This window comes from Dipodomys merriami, unplaced genomic scaffold (genome assembly GCF_024711535.1).
Source record: "Dipodomys merriami isolate MVZ:Mamm:240054 unplaced genomic scaffold, mDipMer1.0.p SCAF_106, whole genome shotgun sequence".
NCBI classification, from domain to species: domain Eukaryota; kingdom Metazoa; phylum Chordata; class Mammalia; order Rodentia; family Heteromyidae; genus Dipodomys; species Dipodomys merriami.
Genome location: NW_027202338.1, coordinates 2,496,042 through 2,511,498, shown reverse-complemented (window position 1 = coordinate 2,511,498; position 15,457 = coordinate 2,496,042). Strand labels below are relative to the sequence as shown.

General features: G+C 52.7%; 1 protein-coding gene across 1 annotated transcript; it reads left to right on the top strand.

Moving 5' to 3' along the window:
• Window positions 1–6,967: 6,967 nt before the first annotated feature.
• Window positions 6,968–14,064, top strand: LOC138813644 (persulfide dioxygenase ETHE1, mitochondrial-like). Its single transcript, XM_070002046.1, has 7 exons — window positions 6,968–7,075; window positions 7,515–7,659; window positions 8,231–8,379; window positions 11,897–12,026; window positions 12,682–12,771; window positions 13,311–13,427; window positions 13,866–14,064. The coding sequence occupies exons 1-7, from the start codon at window positions 6,995–6,997 to the stop codon at window positions 13,901–13,903; spliced, it is 750 nt and encodes a 249-aa protein (XP_069858147.1). The 5' UTR covers window positions 6,968–6,994; the 3' UTR covers window positions 13,904–14,064.
• Window positions 14,065–15,457: the final 1,393 nt, after the last annotated feature.

Sequence of the window (15,457 nt, the reverse complement as noted above, 5' to 3'; positions counted from 1 at the left end):
CTGGTGGGAATGTAAACTAATACAACCACTCTGGAAAAGTCTGGAGGTACCTCAGAAAGCTAAATATAGACCTCCCCTATGACCCAGCTATACCACTCCTAGGCATCTACCCTGAGCAACAGGAACCAGGATACAAGGACACATGCACCTCTTGTTCATTGCTGCACTGTTCACAATAGCCAAGATAGGGAAACAACCCAGATGCCCCACCACAGATGAATGGGTCCAAAATTGTATCTATATACAATGGAATATTATGCAGCCAATAGAAAGAACAAAATAATGGCATTCTCAGGGAAATGGATGGAACTAGAACAAGCCATGTTGAGCAAATTAAGCCAAGATCAGAGACACAAATGGCATATGATTTCCCTGATATGTGGATGTTAAATTCAAAACATAATGAGATATGACAAAGTAAACAGGACTCAAGAAACAAAGGACCTCTTCTTAATTTGTCATATGGTTTTTAGATGACTCCATGTTCTTGACCCCACATATGGTAGATATATGTGCACATCTGAGGGAAGGTAGGAGGAGGGCACAGAATCAGGAAACTGATGAAGAAACACAGCAGAGGGGCCATCAACTGTACTCCTAACTGAGTTCCTGTACAGCAGTTATCCCCAGTCCCCCAAAGCGTCCTCTCTGCTTCCCCCTCACCCTGTATGGAATGTCTTGAGGAGTTCCAAATGGGGTTCCTTCCTGGGTCCCCAAAGCTGTCAAAGGTTCCCCCCCCTCCCTTCCACACATTGTACCAAGGTGTCCATTTCTAGCATCCGTGATCATCCCGAAATCCTCCCAGAAAGAGGCATCAACTTTCACCACCTCCTGCCTCCCCCCCCCCAGTGTGATTCCGGGCAGCACTTGAGCCCGGGCTCATGGGGTGAGGCTGGGGGAGTCTAGGCTCAGGGATCAGGACGTTTAGGAGCAGGGCCCATCCACGTGGAGGCGGGGCCACGTTCGGTGGGCGTGGTTATGCAAATTGGAGAAGGCGGTCTTGGCTACACCCAGGGCCTGAATTCCAGGCGGGGTGGGCGGGGCCTCTCTTACGGAGGAGGTCGACAACTCGGAAACCGGGATAAACGGAGCTGAACCAAACAGACCAAAGTTCTAATGCTTTGCCTGGAAGGTCCAGGGGAGAGCCTTAAAAATCATGGTGGGCGGACCTTCGGGCGAGGTAGGTGGGCCTCCGAGGGGAGTGGGCGGGTCTTCAGGCGGGGTGGGCGGGTCTTAGGGTGTGGTGGGCGGGTCCTTTGCATCTGGGTCCAGGGGGCGTGGTCTATGCACTAGGTGGGCGGGCCTCACTGGAGCGGCGGCTTAACGGAGCTTATGGGCTGAGCTTCCTCCACCCATGGACGCCTCCCCAATTGCGCCCTTCTTGCCCCAAAATTTCATCCCTGGGATGGCGCTGAGGCCGAGGGGGAGAGACAGGACACTTAGAGAAAGACGCAAAAGGAACATGGCGTGCGTAGTAATCCAGAGCCCCTCCCCTTTCTCTAATAGACTTAGTTTTCCCTGGTGGGAACCAGGCGTCTGCGACTTTAATGCCCCCATCCGAATAGAGGCATTCGGGCCCCAATGCATCCCGCGCCCCCCCGAATCGGAGCACTCCCCAGACCCAAATCCATTTCCCGTAGACCGAAACGTTGGCTCCGGGACCCGCCACGCGCTCCGCACCTGCGGCTCGGCCCCTCCTTGGGGGCGGGGCCCTCCTGCCCCGGGCCACGCAGGCGCTGCTGCCCAACGGCCGCACCCAGCTCTGCGCCTCCGGGGGACCGGGGACTCGGGCGGGGGTAGCGGTAGCTCGGCCTGCAGCGGGTCGCCCGGCCTTACTCCCATGCCCTCCTCCCACTCCGGGCTGAGGGGGCGTTGGCACGCATGCGCAGGGGCGTCCAGCGTGGAAGGTGGGGTGGAGGCACCTGGGTGTGGAGTGCGCGAGCCTGGGCTGAGCTACCAGCCCGAGGACCGCAGGAGAGTGCACGGCCGGGGTGGGGGTGTCTACGGAAGCTGACTGGAGTCCCGGGACCCACGGTGCTTCGAGAGCTCCTGATCTCTCTTTTGCACTTCTCTCTCTTTTTGGAATTCCAAGGGGAGCCTGAGTTTCTTATCTGGGGATGGAGTCGGGGTGTGGAATTAAAAGAAAAAAAAATCTCACAGCCAGGCGCAGGTGAGAAGGCTAGCTTCCTGCCTGGGGATGAAAGTCCATGAGACTCTTATCTCCAGTTAAACCAGCAAACGATCAGAAGTGGAGCCGTGGCTCAAGTGGTAGAGTGTGGAACTTGAGGACAAAAGCTCACGGACAGCGCCCAGGCCCTGACTTCAAGCCCCATGACCGACAAAAAAAAAAAAAGAACGCAGACAGACACAGACAGACAGACACACCCCCTCACAGAGGCATTTGCTGCCAATGCTTAGTCCTCAAGCAATTCATTTGCAGCTAGTCTGACCATTTCCTCGCGCGAGGGTGGGGATGGGACTCTGGTGTGGGCTGGCAGCCAATGACAGGCACGGTATTTGCATAGCACCCTGGCGCGCTTCACCATTGGATGTCTCAGCATTCTCAGGCCCCGCCCCTCCCCTTTGCGGGCCTCCTCCTGGGCCTGGCCTGGCTGGCCCCAGGTGCCTATGTACATTCTCTGGTGCCAGGCCTCCAGTGGCAAGCCGCCCTGCATTGTGCCCAACCAGCGACGGTGCAAGGCCCTGCCCTAGGCCAGAATGACCATTCTGCATGGGTGGAGCTCCAGAGTTCCAGCCTGATGACCTGGGAGTCACAAGTTATTTGGTGGGGTTATTTGGGTTCTAGAACTAAATGTCCTACACATAGCTGCTTTGGACTTTTGCTTCTGACACTGTTGTTTTACGTTTTTCCTGTTTGTTTTTTGTTTGGTTGGGGTTGTGTGTGTGTGTGTGTGTGTGTGTTGTCAGTCATGGGGCTTGAACTCTGGGCCTGGGCACTGTCCCTGAGCTCTTCAGCTCAAGGCTAGCTCTCTACACTTTCAGCCACAGCACCACTTCCAGTTTTCTTTTTCGGTTGGTTCATTGGAGATAAGAGTGTCACCGACTTTTCCTGCCTGGGCTGGCTTCAAACTGAGATCCTCAGATGGCAGCCTCCTGAATAGCTCAGATGACAGGCATTAGCCATCAATATCCAGCTCTGCCACTGTCTTAACTGGCTCAATAAATTATGTGAATATTCTGTGTGTGTGTGTGTGTGTGTGTGAGTCCTGGACTTGAACTCAGGTCCTGGGTGCCACCCTTTAGCTTTTTTTTCTTTTTCTTTTTTTTTGTTGCTCATGGGGCTTGAACTCTGGGCTTGGGCACTGTCCCCGCTCTACCCCTTGAGCCACAGCGCCACTTCTGGTTTTCTAGTGGCTTACTGGAGATAAGAGTGTTACAGAGTTTTCTGCCCCAGCTGGCTTTGAACTGTGATCCTCAGATCTCAGCCTCTTGAGTAGCTAGGATTACAGGCATGAGCCACGCCAGGCTTTGTCCTTTAGCTTTTTTGCTCAAGGCTAGTGCTCTGCCACTTGAACCACAGCTCCACTCCTGACTTTTTGCTGGCTAATTGGAGATAAGAATCTCATAGATTTTCTTTTCTTTTTTTTTTTTTTTTTTTTTTTTGGTCGGCCGTGGGGCTTGAACTCTGGGCCTGGGCGCTGTCCCTCAGCTCTTCAGCTCAAGGCTAGTGCTCTACCACTTGAGCCACAGCACCACTTCCGGTTTTTTGGTGGTTTATTGGAGATAGGAGTCTCATGGTCTCTCCTGGCCCGGCTGGCTTTGAACCGCGATCCTCAGATCTCAGCCTCCTGAGCAGCTAGGATTACAGGCGTGAGCCACCAGTGCCCGGCTCATAGATTTTCTTGCCCAGGCTGGCTTTGACCCAGAATCCTCAGATTTTAGCCTCCTGAGTATTTAAGATTACAGATGCAGCAGGGCACCAATGGTTCACGCCTGTCATCTTAGCTACTCAGGTGGCTGAGATCTGAGTATCATGGTTCAAAGCCAACCACAGGGCACTGGGAATGTGGCTAGGTGGTACAGTGCTTGCCTAGCATGCATGAAGCCCTGGGTTCGATTCCTCAGTACTACATACACAGAAAAAGTTGGAAGTGGCGCTGTGGTAGAGTGCTAGCCTTGAGCAAAAGAAGCTCAGGGACAGGGGCTGGGAAGATGGTTCAGTGGTAGAGCGCTTGCCTTGCATGCCTAAGGCCCTGGGTTTGATTCCTCGGCACCATATAAGCAAAAAGAAAAAAGCCGGAACTGGCACTGTGGCTCAAGTAGTAGAGCACTAGCTTTGAGCTGAATTGCTGAGAGACAGCGCCCAGGCCCAGAGTTCAGGCCCCACGACAGGACCCCCCCCCCCAAAAGAAAAAAGAAGCTCAGGGACAGCAACCAGGCCCCGAGTGTAAACCCCAGGACTAGCAAAAAAGTAAAAAAATAAAATAAAAAGCCAACCAGAGACAGAAAAGTCTGTGGGACTCTTATTTCTAATAAACTACTCAGAAAAAATCAGAAGTGGTGCTGTAGCTCAAGTGGTAGAGCACTAGCCTTGAGCACAAAGGGGCTCAGGGACAGCGCCCAGGCCTTGAATTCAAGCTCTATGATGAGAAAAAAAAAAAAAAAGATTACAGATACCAGCCACTGGTGCCAAGATATCATATTATTTTTGGTAAAGGGAGGTGAAGTAGACCTCAGGGTCAACTGAACAGGTCTCAGGATGGGAAGGACCATGCTGTGTTTAAGAAACCTTTCCCACCATGCCCTAGCAGACTCAGGTCCTTTGGTCTTCCAGTTCATGGAAGTTTCAGTGCTCTAGCATGCCTCAGGGCCTTTGCACTGGCTATTCCCTTTCTCCCGGAAGCCCCTCCTCCATTTCTTTGCTTATGGGACTCTCCCTTCAGAGCTCAAACAAAGGCTTCCCCAGGCCATCCTTCCCTCCATTCCTCGGTGGTGGATACATTCCAGCCAGTTTAGCTATCTTATTTTTCTTTCTGTCCTCACAATCCAGGTTTATCCTGGCAGGGCTTATCAAATAATAGATATTTAGTAACTTTGTGCTGAATGAGCACTTTCAAGAATCAACTGCAAGAAAGACAGAGCCTTATAGGGAGTAGAATCTGAGGTCTGAAGTGGAGTGAAAAAACCACAGGAGGGTTTTAAACATAAGAAGTGGGTCTGGGGCCATTTCTCATTGGTAGACAGGATGTCCTGGGTTCCATCCCCAGCAACACACACACACACACACACACATATTCACACACACACACACACACACACACACACACACACACACACACACAGAGGAAGAGGGCATTGGCTAAGGTCAACAATGGTCTATAGTTCCATCCACTCCTCCCAAATGAGCCTACAGCTCAGTGCCAGGTACTATCTTCCACCAATATCTTTTTATTGCCTTCGGTTTGTTTGAATTGTGATTAAACACAGTTTACACATTGCCCTAGTGGTAAGACTTTTTAAACTTCCTGTCTTTCTCTCTGTGTCTCTCTGAACTGGGATTGAACCCAGTGCTGATCACTGACATTTTTTTTTTTTTTTTTTTTGCCAGTCCTAGGGCTTGAACTCAGGGCTTGGGCATTGTTCCTAAGCTTCTTTTATTCAAGGCTAGCACACTACCACTTGAACCACAGCACCACTTCTGTCTTTTTCTGTTTATGTGGTACTGAGGAATCAAACCCTAGGGCTTCATGCATGCTAGGCAAGCACTCTACCACTGAGCCACCTTCCCAGCCCCCTCACTGACATTTTAAAAGGCCCATTCCAAGCTGGGCTCTGACAGCTCCTGCTTACAATCCTAGGCTGAGATCTGCTGATTAAGGTTTGAAGCCAGCCTGAGCAGGAAAGTCCTTGAGACTCTATTTTTTTTTTGGGGGGGGGGTCCGGTCATGGGGCCTGAACTCTGGGCCTGCGTGCTGTCCCTCAGCTGTTCAGCTCAAGGCTAGTGCTCTACCACTTGAGCCACAGCGCCACTTCCAGCTTTTTTCTTTTTGCTTATGTGGTGCTGAGGAATCGAACCCAGGGCCTCGGGCATGCAAGGCAAGTGCTCTACCACTGAGCCACCTTCCCAGAACCGTCCATGAGACTCTTATCTTCAGTTAACCACCAAAAACCTGAAAGTTGTGGTTCAAATGGTAGAGCATCACCTTGAGTGAAAAAGCCAAGCAAAAGCCCCCAGGCCCTGAGTTTTAGCCCCAGTACTAGTACAAACAAAAATTAAAAAAAAAATCAGAATCTTGGGGTTGGAAGTGTGACTCAGTGGGTAGAACACCCAGCGAAAGAACAAAAGCATCAAGTAGCAAGTTCTGGTCCCAATCTTGGACAAACAGAAAAAGAGAAAAAAGGGGTTGGAAACCTGCCTCAGGTTATAGAGTGCCTGCCAATGAAAGCAACCTCAGATACTACATTCCAGTCCTGGCCTCAGACCAAAAAAAAAAAAAGGAAAAAAAGAAAAAAGAGGAATCTTTGGATGGAATAAGTTGTTCTGTAACCAGACATCCACCACAGTCCCACTGAAGACTAGTGACCTTGAACGAAGTGGTAACTACTCAGGAGGCTGAAATCTGAGCACCTCGCTCAAAGTGGTAGAGTGCTAGTCTTGAGCAAAAAGAGCTCTGGGGACAGCATCCAGGCCCTGAGTTCAAGCCCCAAAACTGACAAAACAAATTCTCTCTCTCTGGCCAGGGTTTCTTTCTGTCTGTCTTTCTACACCATCGGCTCCTTATGTGTCTGTCTAGTCTGTCTGTCTGTCCAGGTTGCCCAGGACCCTTTCTTCACTGGCCATGTTTCCTGATTTGTGACAGCACCGCCTTAGCAAGACCCCCCCACCCCCCTCTCTGCTGACTGGGACCGCGCGGCCCCTTTAAGGCCGGCCCCGCCCCTCCCGGCTGGCCCCGCCCCGCCCCGCGCCGGCCCCGCCCCTGAGTCCGGCGGCGCGCGTCCGGCTCAGCCCGGGCGCAGTCGGGTCGTGGGCGCGATGGCGGGCGCGGCCCTCAGGGCCGCCCGGAGGCAGCTGAGCCAGGGCTGCGGGGCCGGAGCCCCGCTCCTCCTGCGGCAGGTACGGGGGACCGGCGGGTGCCTGGCCGGGAGGCGGGGCGGTGGGCCCCGGCGGCGGGAAGGGCGGAGCGCCCGAGTCCTTGAGGAGAGGACGCTCCCGAGGGGTCCAACGCCTCAACGTTCCGGGTGGGGAGTGGGGTTCGGGGCTGGGGCTCTGGGTCCTTCAAAGGGGAGACGATCTGGGGGACCCCGGGGCTTTGCGGGGTGGAGACCGAGCTTCTGGCTCCGTTACGAGACCGAGGTGCGGGACGCTGCCGTGTGGGCTAGGAAGGCGGAATTCCCGAGCTCGGGGAGGAGGATGGGGGACCCCGCGCTGCCGAGGGCGGGCGGGGCGCTGCTTCTGGGTGTCCGGGTGTACCCCGGGCCCCGGGGGCGGGAGTCAGGCCCTGCGCTCTCACCGTGTTCCTCTCCTCCCCCCCCCCCCCGCCATCCCCTCCCAGATGTTTGAGCCCAAGAGCTGCACCTACACCTACCTGCTGGGCGACCGCGAGGCGCGCGAGGCCGTGCTCATCGACCCGGTGCTGGACACCGCCGGCCGCGATGCCCAGCTGGTGAAGGAACTGGGGCTGCGGCTGCTGTATGCGGGTTCGTGGGGGGGGCCCGCCTGGGTGTGTGGGGGCGGGTGGGAGCCGCGTGGCCTGGACCCTGGGACTGAGGGAGGGGGGCTGGACCCCTGGATCTGAGGGAGGGGGGCTGGACCCCTGGGCCTAAGGGAGGGGGGCTGGACCCCTGGATCTGAGGGAGGGGGGCTGGACCCCTGGGTCTGAGGGAGGGGGGCTGGACCCCTGGGCCTAAGGGAGGGTGCTGGACCCCTGGCTCTGAGGGAGGGAGGCTGGGCCCCTGGATCTGGGAGGGGGGCTGGACCCCTGGATCTGAGGGAGGGAGGCTGGACCCCTGGGTCTGAGGGAGGGGGGCTGGACCCCTGGATCTGAGGGAGGGGGGACCCCTGGCTCTGAGGGAGGGAGGCTGGGCCCCTGGATCTGGGAGGGGGGCTGGACCCCTGGATCTGGGAGGGGGCTGGACCTCTGGATCTGAGGGAAGGGGGCTGGACCCCTGGATCTGAGTGAGGCTGGGGTCTGGACCCCTGGGTCTGAGGGAGGAGGGCTGGGCATGCCCCACCCTCCATGCCCGCTGAGCCTGCCCGCCCGTCTTGCAGTGAACACCCATTGCCACGCTGACCACATCACAGGCTCCGGGGCTCTCAGGTCGCTGCTCCCCGGCTGCCAGTCGGTCATCTCCCGCCTCAGCGGAGCCAAGGCTGATTTGCACATCGACGATGGCGACTCCATCTGCTTTGGACGCTTCGTGAGTGGAGGGTGGGGTATTCTAGGAGAGGGTGGGTGGTGGGTGGACTGGACTCTTTCAACTTACAGGCAATGGGTACTGGGGCCTGGGCAGCGAAGTCCCCTGGGTTGGGGTGTGACCCCTGACCTCATCTCTGGGAGAAGGGCAGCATGAACCGAGGTGGGGCACTGGAACAAGAGGCTCCAGGCAGGCGTGGCTCTGGCCTAACCCCTAAGTCAACACCTCCTGAGTTCCCTATGGCATTGGGGGCAATCTCTTCAGCCTGGCATCTCCATAAAAGTGAATTGTGCACTCCCACGCCAGGGATAAGGGAGAGACCCAGCCCTGCCTTAGCTGAAGGAAGCACAGTCCCCTGACCTGGACCTGGGTGAGTCCTCGAAAGACTTTTAAGGCGGCACCTATTCACAGTGTGGTAGATATACAGGGTCAGCACTCAAAAGCCCGTGCTTCCTTAAATGTTGCAGGCCTGAGCCTCACCCCAGCCTCAGCCCCATGGCCTCTTAGAGGAAAGGTCTGTCTTCTCTTCTCTGCTGTCTTAACCAGCAGGTTTCCGGCTAGAATTTGTAACTGGGTGCAATATGGAGGGGGTTGGGATGTGTGTGCTGAGAGCAAGGGAACCAGTTGATCAGAATTGCCCAAGAAAGGACTGGGCACTGCTGGAGAGGCCCAGCCACCTGCCTTAGCAAGAGCCCTGGCAAGGTCCTGAATTCAAATCCCAACAGTGCACCAAGCAAGAATTGCCAAAGATGGACAGTGTGGCTCAGGCAGGGAATGGCATGTCATGTGACAGGGCGAGCGCTTGGCCTCTCGGTTGAGGGTTTTGCTAAATGAGGACAGTTTACATAGACCAAAGCACTTCTGGGAAATAAAGGCTGTGTGGGGTTGAGGGTTTACCCACAATATCAAAAGCCTTTGTTTAGAAGAAGGTAAAAATAGTGCGTTGTACATTGATGTATGAGGCACATGTAGATGCTAGTAAACATTTTCTGAATTGAGAAAACCCTGAACAAGATTAGAAATAAACTCAGGATGTAGCTGGGTGCTAGGGGCTGGCTCACGCCTGTCATCCTAGCTACTCAGGGGGCTGAGGTCTGAGGATCACAGTTCAAAGCCAGCTCAGGCAGGAAAGTCCGTGAGACTCTTATTTCCAATAAACCACTAGAAAACCGGAAGTGGTGCTGTGGCTTAAGTGGTAGAGCACTCACCTTGAGCCTAAGAGCTGAGGGACAGCGCCCAGGCCCAGAGTTCAAGCCCCACACAGAAGAAAGAGAGGGTGGGGAGGTGAGGCAAGGATGGGAAGGGATGGGAAGGGGAAACAAAGGAGGAGGCTACAATGCTTGATAAGAAATGTACTCATGGGGCTGGGAAGGTGGCTCAGTGGTAGAGCGCTTGCCTTGCATGCTCGAGGCCCTGGGTTTGATTCCTCAGCACCACATAAGCAAAAAGAAAAAAGCCAGAAGTGGCGCTGTGGCTCAAGTGGTAGAGCGCTAGCCTTGAGCTGAAGAGCTGAGGGACAGCGCCCAGGCCCTGAGTTCAGTTCCCATGACCGGACCAAAAAAAAAAAAAAAAAAAGAAAGAAATATACTCATTATCTTGCCCATATAATTGTAACCCCTCTGTACAGTATTTTCACAATAAAAAATAAATAAAAAGAAAGAGGGGGGGAGGGAAGAAGGGAGAAAAGAAAGCCCACATTCCTTAACTATCACCCCCCCCCCCCCCCGCCTCATCTTTTCCCCTCTCAGCCTTAGGCAACTTTTATTTATTTATTTGAGACAGGACTTTTTATCACCTTCCTTCCTCAGGCTTCTGAGTGCTGGAATTACAGGTATGCGCCACCATGCCTGGTCTTTCTTTTGGCAACTTTTAATCTACTTTTAGTCTCTGGAATTTCCACAGGAATGGAAAAATACAAGTGTTCTTTTGTGGCTGACTTTTTCTGAGTAGTGTTTTCAATGTTCTTTTTTCTGTTGTGTGCTGATCTTGGGGCTTGAAACTTGGGGCCTGAGCTTTTGTGCTCAAGGCTGGCACTCTGCCATTTGAGCCACAGCTCCCCTTCTGTATTTTTTGGTAGTTAAGTGGAGATAAGAGTCTCATGGACTTGTCTGAATGGACTGGCTTGGCATTGCCTTGCTCAGTTCTCAGATCTCAGCCTCCGGAGTAGCTAGGATTACAGATGGGAGCCTTTGGTGCCAGCCCCAAAGTACTTGTGAATCATGAAGCAAGAGGAAACACTGCCACGAAACCGAATTGCCTGCCATGAGCTTTATGACCACCAGGTGGCAGTGCAGGCCGTGGGAACTGTCAGGCCTGGCAGGAGGTTTGTGCTGACTGATCCCAGATCCCTTTTTGTTTGTTGAGCAGACTGGCTGTAGTTTCAGTTGCTCAGGAAGCAGCAGGGTAAAGAAAAGGACAGCTGTGGCATGTAGCATGTCATTGAAGTGTTGTCATGGAAAGAAAGAGATGGTTGGAGAATGCAGAGAGAGGGAGGAGGGGCAGAGCCCAAATGGGATTTTCTGCAGCCCTGGCCATCCATCAGTCAACAGTTTCAGGAACCATGGAGGCTGTGGGTTAAGGATGTCGGGTGACCCCCCCCTCCTCTCTGCCTCCTCCCATCCCAAGCCCTCCTCTTCCCCTTCCCCACAATGTCTTGTTTGGAATATTTCCAAATCGAGAGTCAACTGAAATAATGCTAGAATATTATCACCTTCAAATCATTTCCTGGAGTTCACTAGCTACTGACATTTTAACGTAGCTAATGTTTCTTCTTCTTCTTCTTCTTCTTCTTCTTCTTCTTCTTCTTCTTCTTCTTCTTCTTCTTCTTCTTCTTCTTCTTCTTCTTCTTCTTTTCTCCCTCCTTCCTTCTTCCTTTCTTTCTTTCTTTCTCTTTCTTTCTCTTTCTTTCTTTCTTTCTTTCTTTTTCTGTATAAGTCCTGGGCTTGAACTCAGAACCTGTCCACTGGTCTCTTTGTTTTTGGCTCAAGGGCTGGGAATGTGGCTTAGTGGTAGAGTGCTTGCCTAGAATACATGAAGCCCTGGGTTCAATTCCTCAGTACCACATAAACAGAATAGGCCAGAAGTGGTGCTGTGGCTTAAGTGGTAGAGCACTAACCTTGAGGAAAAGAAGCCTAGGGACAGTGTTCAGGCCCTGAGGTCTGACAAAAAAAAAAAAAAAAAAAAGGTTTTGACTCAAAGCTGGCACTCTATCATTTGAGCCACAGCTCTACTCCTGGCTTTTTGCTAGTTAATTGGAGATAAGAGTCTCATAGATTTTTCTGCCCAGGCTGGCTTTGAACTGTGATTCTCAGATCTCAGCCTCCTGAGTAGCTAGGATTACAGGTGTGAACCACAGGTACCCAGCTTTGATTAGTGGTAGTTCCAATAGTCCAGATTCACAGATGTTAAGCCCAAGTATTGCTCTCTTGCTTTGTCTAGCTGTGTATCTGGGGTAAATGGACTTCTGGGTTGTCACCTGCAGCTGGTCAGTGACTGTCTCTTTGTGTTCCATTCCTGTCAGGCCTTGGAGGCCCGAGCCAGCCCTGGCCACACTGCAGGCTGTGTCACCTTTGTCCTGAATGACCACAGTATGGCCTTCACTGGAGATGCCCTGCTGATTCGAGGGTGTGGGCGGACAGACTTCCAGCAAGGTGACTGGCTTCTTTGCCCAGCCTGAGCTCTCTCAGTATGGCCATGGGTGTCTGGGGTTTCAGTATAGGCTACGAGAATGAATACGTAGATTTTAGATTCAAGTTGAGCTGTTGGAGTTTGGAGACAAGTACATCCAGGGGTTTGGCTGCTGGCAGGTGTTTTAAATACAAATACCCCTCCCCCAACAAAAAAACTCTTACCACTTAATGAGGAACTTAGGACCACAAATAATTACTATCTCACATAGCTTTCTTGTTTGATGTTGGTTGGTTGGCCTTTTTTTTTTGAGGCAGGATATTGGTACGAAGGCTGGGCTGGCCTTGAATTCCTGATCTTCCTGCCTCTAGACTCCTGAGTGTTGGAATTACAGACATGCACCCAAGGGTGACAGACCAAAAACCATCAGACCCTAGAGAAGGGTCTCATTCTAACCTTGCTTAAATCCTGAATTAGATTGATGAATACCTCACTGTTCCTCAGTTCTTTGCATGTGCTATTCCACCCCCTAGAATGCCCTTCCCTCTCCATCTCTACCCAGACAAACAAGCATTATTGGCAGAAGAGAGAGGTAGAGAGCTTAGCTGTAGTGACTCTGTCCTGCTATCCTTTTCCCAAGGGAACAAGGCCACTGACCACAGAACTTTCCTTCCCCAGGCTGTGCTAAGACATTGTACCACTCAGTCCATGAAAAGATCTTCACACTTCCAGGGAACTGTCTCATCTACCCCGCTCACGATTACCGTGGTAAGGGCTTGCTTGCTGGAGGAGGTGTGTAGAGGAAGAGCTTAAGTGACCTCCTGTAATTCTCACAGGGCACAAAGACTACAAATCCCAGAATTCATTGGGCCCAAAAGATTCAGGGTTTGAGAGGGGCTTGTGTGGAGGTAGGAACTCTACAATTGACATTCTGCAGGACATGGAGACTACAAGTCCCAGAATTCCATGGGCCAAAAAGATCCAGGGTTTGAATGGGCTGTGTGTGGAACTCCACAACTAGCATTCTGCAAGGCATGGGTTTTCCCAGGACTTCCTTATCTAGAAAGTTCAAAGAACTAAATAAACGAACAAAAAAAGATTAAAAAAAAAAAAAAGAAAGTTCAAAGGACTGTGGGAAACTGCATTTCCCATAGTGCATAACCCAAGGGAAAGTGTCATGGCTAGAAAGGCCTCCCATAGTCTCCTGGGAAATGTAGTTCTGAGACACTAGTTATTAGGCAGTTCTAGACAATGTAGTTCTAAGGCATTGGAGCCAGCCACTTTCCTTTCCCTTCCTTCACCACTAGGGCTCACAGTTTCCACTGTGGAGGAAGAACGGACTCTGAATCCTCGGCTCACTCTCAGCTGTGAGGAGTTTGTCAAGGTCATGAACAACCTGAACTTGCCTAAGCCTAAGCAGATAGGTAAGCCACTTGGGAGCCAGGACCTCGGGTCTGAGGGCAGAGGCTGGGGCCTAGACCTCTGGATCTGACAGGGGAGGCCAACATCTGAAGGATCTGAGGGAGGAAGGGCTGAGGCCTAGATTCCTGATCTGAGAGAGAAGGGCTGGAGTCTGAACCCCTGATCTGAGAGAGGAGGGCTTGGGTCTGGACCCCTGGGTCTGAGAGAGGAGGCTGAAGTCTGGATCCCTGGGTCTGAGGGAAGAGGCTGGAGTCTGGATCTCTGGTTCTGAGGGAGGAGGTGGCTGGGGTCTGGATCCCTGGGTCTGAGGGAGGAGGTGGCTGGGGTCTGGACTACTCCTTCTGAATGACAGAACTGTAATTCCCCAGTCTTCCTGGGTTCTCTGTGGAGTGCAGGGTTGGTCAGGTCCTTTAGGGTTCTTCGTGGTTTCTTCCTTCCAGATGTTGCTGTCCCAGCAAACCTGCGCTGCGGGGTCTAGACCCCACTTTCCTGACTTGTCTGTCAGGTGCTGGCACTGTGGTTAAAGATGCACTTGGTGAGACGAAGGGAGGGGCTGTTACTGAGCCTCCTCTTTTCTCCCACCCCTATCCCTCCAGCCCCTCAAACTTCATAAATAAAAACTGATTATTTTACCACGAATGTGACTTCTACCTGTTTCCTGGGGACACAAGTTGGGTTGGGGGGGGTGGCTGAAAGCTTGAGGTGGGTTTGGTCCTTTGGATAGGCCTTGGGTGCCAGGAGGAGGAGGAGGAGGAGATCCTAACTCACAAGGTCAGGTGCAGACTTGAATATGGGCCTTGCATTTGAGCCACTCCCTTCTCTTAGAACTCCAGGTTAGGTATTTCCCTTGAGTCCTCAGTTTCCCCCTTTGTAAAGTGGAAGTGGTAATAACAGGGTGCCTGCAGGATCTGATAAGCCTATAACACCCTTGAGTGCCTGGCACCCCGCCTGCAAGGCAGACTCCCTACCAGAACTATTTTTGTTACTATCATCTAGAATCATCTCCCGGGCACATCCGGGCTGGTGTGTGACTGTTTACTTAATGGTTCCATGTTCCTACATTGACTCAAAGACACCAAAGCTGGTGTTTATGGAAGTTGGATATATTCACTTTCTTCAGCCTCACTTTCCTAAGGATAAAATGAAGATAGTAGTTTTACCCTGGTGGCACATGGCTGTAATCCTGGCTACTCAGGAGGCTGTGATCTTACAGCTTGGTTCAAAGCCAGCCCAGGCAGGAAAATCCATCAGGCTCTTATTTCCAGTTAACCAGTCAAAAGCCAGAAGTGGAACTAAGGTACAAGTGAAAAGGGTCAGCACCCAGGCCTTGGGTGCAAGCCCCAGCATGGCATAAACAGAACAAAACAAAAACCTGTAGATGACAACCCTTCTTGGATTGATCTATGAAACTAAATTGAGGTGTGCACAGCATTTTGCTACAGCTCTTGGACTCTAGTAATCCCATTTCACGTGCTGCTTATTTTCCTGTTTTGCCCAGACAGGAAAGGGTCTGGCTGAGACCTTTAACCCCTGCCCTCCACCCTGTGGTAAAGTATGGAGGGCATGTTTCCTTGTCACTGGGTGGGTCACTGACACAGCCCAAGTCACCCCTACCCCCTGGCCTAGCTCCCTAAACCGGTTGGGGCCCTTCTCAAGGGCTCATTAAAGGGGAGAGGCCCCCCCATCTCCATTCCTATCTTTGAGAACTCACAAGATCTGAATATTAGAGACGGCAATATAGAAATGGCCAAAGACACCTGGACCTCCTGGGGAAAGGACTGGGGGCGGTGGGGGGGGGGGTGAGAGGGGGCTCTGGAGTCGGAGTGGGTGGACTCCATGTTGGGTTCTCCGAGAGTGGGGTTGGTGGTGCTGGAATGGCTGGATGCCACGGCCGGCGGGCGGGGCCAGCCGGTGGCTCCCTCCTCCCTGGAGAGCGGTTGGACCTGTTTTCCCCCCTGCACTTCCGGGCTGCAGGGAGGGGGACGGGCGGCCTCTCTCCGCCCTCTCTCCCGCCCTCTTCGCCCCTCCTCAT